General features: G+C 43.9%; 1 protein-coding gene across 10 annotated transcripts in view; it reads left to right on the top strand.

Annotated features, from left to right (window-relative positions):
- Nucleotides 1-6,772, top strand: part of LOC130121492 (formin-binding protein 1) — a 91,049-nt gene that overhangs the window by 62,477 nt on the left and 21,800 nt on the right. For all 10 annotated transcript variants that reach the window (XM_056290298.1, XM_056290299.1, XM_056290307.1 and 7 more), the window contains 2 exons: nt 1,756-1,884; nt 2,159-2,305. In XM_056290298.1, the coding sequence (XP_056146273.1) occupies nt 1,756-1,884; nt 2,159-2,305 (276 nt within the window). The remainder of the gene's footprint in view (nt 1-1,755; nt 1,885-2,158; nt 2,306-6,772) is intronic.

Here is a 6,772-nt window from a genome sequence, read left to right as displayed (position 1 = left end):
ACTTTCCATCACACAACAGTGTAACTATAGAGCAGAATTGAACACAAATGCTGCTTATTTTAATTACAAATAAACGTGATGGAAACTATCTCTATTCTCTAATATAGCAAAGTGTATGTAGTTCACACAAAAAAAAAACAAAAAAAAGAAAAGTCTAAAGAATTGCTGTAGGGTGTCCGGGTAGCATGGCGGTCTATTCCGTTGCCGGATGTGGGTGTGTGTCCTTGTCGCTGCACTAGTGCCTCCTCTGGACAGTCGGGGCGCCTGTTCAGGGGGAGGGGGAACCGGGGGAATAGCGTGATCCTCCTACGCGCTACGTCCCCCTGGCGAAACTCCTCACTGTCAGGTGAAAAGAAGCGGCTGGTGACTCCACATGTATCAGAGGAGGCATGTGGTAGTCTGGAGCCCCTCCCCAGGTCGGCAGAAGGGTGGAGCAGCGACCGGGATGGCTCGGAAGAATGGGGTAATTGGCCGGATACAATTGGGGAGGAAAAAGGGGGGAAATTAGAAAAAACAAAGCTGTAAGTCACAAGTATGACAATGCTAGTCTTGGTCTACTTCCTCTATGTGGAATGCCACCACGCATTCGTACTCCTCTCCTTCTCCATCGTCCAGCCATTTGTCTTCCTCTTTCTCCTATTTCTTGCCGGATCTAACTTGAACAAAATCCTTCCAAAGGTGTCCCCTTTTGTAGATAGTCATAGAATTAAACGTTTTTCAACACCTGGGTAGGTTTCCAACTGAGATGGGGAATCAGCTGTGATCTCAGCTCATCTCTGAAACCTAGCACCCATCTCGAGATGAAACCTACCCATATCATCTCATCTCTCATCTCATCTCATTTCACCTACCCATCTCGAGATGAAACCGAGATGAGAGATGAGATGAGATGGGTAGGTTTCCAACTGAGATGGGGAATCAGCTGTGATCTCAGCTCATCTCTCATCTCATAGAGATGAGATGAAACCTAGTACCCATCTCGAGATGAAACCTACCCATCTCATCTCATCCCTCATCTCATCTCATTTCACCTACCCATCTCGAGATGAAACCGAGATGAGAGATGAGATGAGATGGGTAGGTTTCCAACTGAGATGGGGAATCAGCTGTGATTGGCCTATTCATATATCTTCAATCAGCAGTTTGTCTCTATAACTATTCTAAAAAATGTTTTTTTTTACATTTATTTAAATATAGTATATGTGACTCAGCAAATTGCTATCCATTTGAAATTTATATCTCAGTGTATCAGTTTTGAAACAGAGTATGCAAACATTTGCAAATATGACTATAGAAGTACATAGTTTTGCTGGTGGCTGAGCTTGAGTGTGAAATAAATTCAAGAATTTTGAAAACTGTTCACTGAATGTCGGTTGTGTTGAGGTGATGAAAAAAAATTATTCGTGGTTTGGTCCACATTGAGTTCTGTTGTGCTCACTGTGTGACGAGTTCTGAAAAAGTGAAAGTCGGAATTTGAGTCCAATTCCCCAAATTTTTGAAGCAAATTCAGGGTGTCCCTATTCACCTGTTTGTTCTAGCCCACCTTTATTTTCTGTTCCACGGCCAATTTTTGATACTGCTGTGAATTTATATGCATGCCTGAGTGTACCTGTTTGCATTGGGAATACTTGAATAATTATGTGTAGGTTATATGTTTTTGCTGAAATGCCAATATCAGGAGACTTATTTTTGCATGGAGAGCATACATGTCATGTCATTTATGTAATGTTCATATTTGTGTGTTTCTGTTGCCAGGCACGACAACAAGCTCAGATGAGACACCAGATGGCTGCTGATAGTAAGAGCGATTACTCCTCCTACCTGCAAAAGTTCAACCAGGAGCAGAATGAACATTACTATACAGTCATACCCAGTATATTCCAGGTAGATACTACAGAGCCATACAGAACCACCACATTCAGCAAATTATTTAGCACATACCGTTATTTTTAAAAAATATCCACCATTTTTGAGCTTTTGCCACAATATAGGACCAATAAATATAGCACACAACTGTTCATTACATTACAGTATGTACCGTGCTTTCATTTTTCAGTATCCAGCCAAACCCACCATACATTTATTGCGTGAATCACTCTACAACATACAGCTTCTCATTGACCCATATATTCGCCTCTGAATGCATTTGTGTCTGTAGAAAATCCAAGACATGGAGGAAAGACGAATTGAGAGGATAGGAGTGTGCATGAAGACATTTGCAGAGGTCGACCGCCAGGTGCTGCCCATCGTAGGAAAATGTTTGGACGGCATGACAAAAGCTGCCGAAGCCATTGAGCCTAGTAATGTGAGTATGATGAGCATCCATGAATAGAGGTTTACATGTTTGTACACACACACACACACACACACACACACACACACACACACACACACACACACACACACACACACACACACACACACACACACACACACACACACAAACTGGACACTTTAGTCTTGTCAGGGCTGCACAGTGTTTTAATCTCTTACCAAGAAGAGTTGTTATGGTGTAATGTCACTCGAGTGAGTGACATTACATATACACATATACTCACACATATACACACTCATTCACGCTCGCTCGCTCGCTCACTCACTCACTCACTCACTCACTCACTCACTCACTCACTCACTCACTCACTCACTCACTCACTCACTCACTCACTCACTCACTACCACACTCACTCAGTACTTTCACTACGTCTTTCGCTCTCACTTTGACAGCACTATGCTAATAGCTGATACAAACCTTATTTGAATTTCTCAAAACTTTTAGGTTTGCTGAGAATTAGTGGATGAACACAAAAGATGGACTTTAGGTTTGCATTATGTAATGTCAATTTGGGTAAGAATAATACACTGGGTCATAGATATAATCAGAATCGTATTTATTGGCCATGTAGGTTTGTACATACATGGAATTTGACTCCAGTTTTGTGGGGTCTGTCACTGTACTTAACATAAAATAACAACACTACAACACAACAATCTTCATATATATATATATACTATATACACACACACACACACACACACATACACACACACAGATTGACTTATACAGGCGACATAAGTTGTGATAAAGTGCAATGGTGAAGAGAATATATCAGAGATACTGAAACAGATGTTAGCAGGTTGCTTACTTACATGCCTGAGGTAGATGGACATGACAGTGCGTACCAATGTATATGTACAATGTGCAATACAGTATATACAAAATGGTGGGATTTACTGACAGTGTGAAGCGTTCATTTGAATGACAGCCCGCGGAAAGAAACTGTTTTTATATCTGGTTGTTTTGGTGTGCAGTGCTTTGTAGCGTGTGCCAGAGGGGAGGAGTTGGAACAGGTTGTGACCAGGGTGTGATGGGTCTACAGTGATGTTGCCTGTCTGTTTCCTGAGTCTGGAGGTGTATAAGTCCTGAGTGGAAGGCAGGTTGGCATCAATGATTTTCTCCGCAGACTCAACTGTCCATTGTAGTCTGTCCCTGTCCTGTTTGATGGCCAATCCAAACCAGACAGTGATGAATGTGCAGAGGACAGACTGGATTATCGCAGTACAGAACTGAATCAACAATTCCTGAGGCAGGTTGAATTCCTTGAGCTGGCAGAAAAAGTGCATCCTCTATTAGGCCTTTTTGATGATTGTGTCTATGTTGGATGCCCACCTTAGCTCCCGGGAGATTGTGGAACCCAGAAATATGTAGGTTTTTACCGTAGACACTGTGCTGTTGAGTATGGTGAGAGGGGGCAGTGTTGGGGGGCTCCTCCTGAAGTCCACTGTCATCTCCACTTATTTGAGCATGTTCAACTCAAGGTTGTTACGGCTGCACCAGAGGGCCAGCTGATCAAATTCCCGTCTATATGCAGACTCGTCACCATCCTGGATAAGGCCAATAATGGTTGTGTTGTCTGCAAACTTCAGGAGTTAACACACAGGTCACCTGCAGTACAGTCATTTGTGTAGAGGGAGAAGAGTAGAGGGGAGTGCACACATCCCTGGGGTATGCCACTGCTGATTGTCCGGGTGCTAGATGTGATTTTCTCCAGCCTCACCAGCTGCCTCCTGTCTGTCAGGAAGTTTTTAATTCACTGGCAGATGGGAGCTGGTACAGTGAGCCTGGTGAGTTTGGAGTGGAGGATATCTGGAATGATGGTGTTGAATGCTGAGCTGAAGTCCACAAACAGGACCCTTGCGTATGTCCTTGGGGAGTTGAGGTGTTGGAAGACATAGTGCAATCCCATGTTGACTACATCCTCCACTAACCTCTTTGCTCAGTAGGCACACTGCAGGGGGTCAAGCAGGGGGTTTGTGATTTCCTTCAGGTGGGCTAACACCAGTCTGTCAAAGGATATCATGACCACAGACGTTAGGGCGATAGGCCTGTAGTCATTTAATCCTGTGATACGGGGTTTCTTGGGGACCGGGATGATAGTGGCGCTCCTGAAGCAGGAGGGGACTTCACACAGCCTCAGTGAGCTGTTGAAGATCAGTGTGAAAATGGAGGTCAGCTGGCCAGCACAGACTTAAAGACACGATGGTGATACACCATCCGGGCCCGGTGCCTTCCTGGTCTTCTGTCTCTGGAAGAGCTGGTGCACATCCTCAATACAGATCCTGAGTGTGGGTGGGGGTTTGGTGGGGAGGGGGGATTGGCTGGCAGGAAGTGCAATTGGTTGTGTTTTGTTGTTGGAGAGGGTGAGAGGTGTGAAAGTTTGCTTTTCAAATCTGCAGTAAAGCCCATTTAGGTCATCAGCCAGTTGATGGCTCCCTGCAGTGTGGGGGGATGGTGTCCTGTAGTTGGTAATGTCTTTCAGACCTCTCCAGACTGATGATGGGTCGTTGGCTGAAAACCTGTTTTCAACTTTTCATAGTAGCACCTTTTTGCCACTCTGATCTCCTTTGTGAATGTATTTCTGACTTGTTATACCAAATCCATTCTCCACTCCTGTAGGCTTCCTCTTTGTCTTGATGAAGCTGCCTTAGTTTTGCTGTGAACCAGGGCTTATTGTTGTTGAAGGTACAGAAAGTTTTGGTGGGCACACAACATGTCCTCACAAAAGCTGATGTAAGATGTCACAATGTCAGTTAGTTCGTCCAGGTCTGTAGATGCAGCCTCAAAAACACTCCACTCAGTGCAGTCGAGGCAGGCCAGAAGCTCCAATTTTGACTCATTGGTCCATTTTGTCACAGTTTTAACCACGGGCTTTGCAGATTTTAGTTTCTGCCTGTAGGTTTGGATAAGATGAATCAGACAGTGACCAGAGAGGCCCAGGGCTGCACAGGGGACAGAGCGATAGGCGTCCTTTAATATTGTGTAGCAGAGTGTTTTTATCCATGGTGGGACATTTAACATGCTGTCTGTATTTTGGCAGTTCGTGGCTGATGTTTGCTCTGTTAAAATATCCAAGGATACCGAGAAGGGAGTCTAGATATTGCAATATTGTGACAAGGCTCTAAAAGCCCCAAAAACAGCAGGCGATGTCACTGTCACACTAGTTTTGGCTCTTATTAATCTGATTTTATGCATATTGGGCTGTTTTATACATGACATTCTTCTGAAATGTTGGCAAATATTGCAATATATTGCAGTGTTTTTCAGTATCATAATAAATCACAATATATTGAAACGTTACACTTGTATGTGAATCATATCGCCAAATTATGCCACTATACAGTACTAGTGCACAAACAGGCTCCAAAAGATGTCTCAGACTTCAGTTGCTACAATTTACAGCAACCAACAGTGGGAGGTCTGTGAATTTTCTCATTCATCCAGGTCATGGTTATCCAAAGGAATTGAATCGAGTGCAACTGGACTTATCGAGTGCAACTGGACTTGGAATACCAAGTCCAGTTGCACTCGATTCAATTCCTTTGGACAACAGTGGGAGGTAACGGATAGCAATCCCCCTGTAGTTCTTCTCTGGAGTATACATTGCAGAACAACAGGATTTGACCTTTGACCTCTGATCTTAATCCTTTGAACAGACTCTCTACCGTCATCAGTTCAGATATGCAGATGCGTAGCGCTTCACAATAAATACAGTGGGGTGCAAAAATGGTGGCACCCCTTATCAAATTGCTTTTTGCAATTAATATCTGGGTAAACAGAAGCTAACTTGACCTCTAAATGGTACAAATGTAAACATGACACATTTCTTCAAATTTTAAAGGAAGATTACTTTCTATTTACATTTTTTACGGTTTCAAAATAATAAAAAAGGAAAGGGCCAAGTGCAAAAGTCTGGAAACCCTGTCAGTTAGTACTTTGTGGCTCCTCAGGCAACTACAACAGCTTGCAAACGCTTCCTGAAGCCAGCTAAAAGTCTTGCAATTCTTTCCTTTGGAAATGTTCCCCGTTCTTCCTGGCAAAACACCTCTAGCACAGAAATATTCTTCTGCTTCCTTGCATGTTTGAGATCTTTCCACAGATATTCAATAATATTCAAGTCCTTGGATTGTCACGGCCACTCCAAAACCTTTATCTGTCTTTCCTGGAGGTACCTCATGGTTGATTTAGACGGCACGGTGGCCCAGTTAGCGCTGTTGCCTCGCAACAAGAAGGCCCTGGGTTGGAACTCCAGGCCATCCCAGGTCCTTTCTGTTTGGAGTTTGCATGTCTCCCCATGTCTGCGTGGGTTTCCTCCGGGCACTCCGGTTTCCCCCCACCATCAAAAAGACATGCATGCTGGGGTTAGTACTCCTGTCTGTGCCCCTGAGCAAGGCAATGGAAAGAAGAACTGGAGTTGGTCCCCAGGTGCTGCAC

The sequence above is a fragment of the Lampris incognitus genome, chromosome 12 (assembly GCF_029633865.1).
Source record: "Lampris incognitus isolate fLamInc1 chromosome 12, fLamInc1.hap2, whole genome shotgun sequence".
NCBI classification, from domain to species: Eukaryota; Metazoa; Chordata; class Actinopteri; order Lampriformes; family Lampridae; genus Lampris; species Lampris incognitus.
Note: the sequence above shows the minus strand (reverse complement) of the source record. Positions and strands in the feature narration are given on the sequence as shown.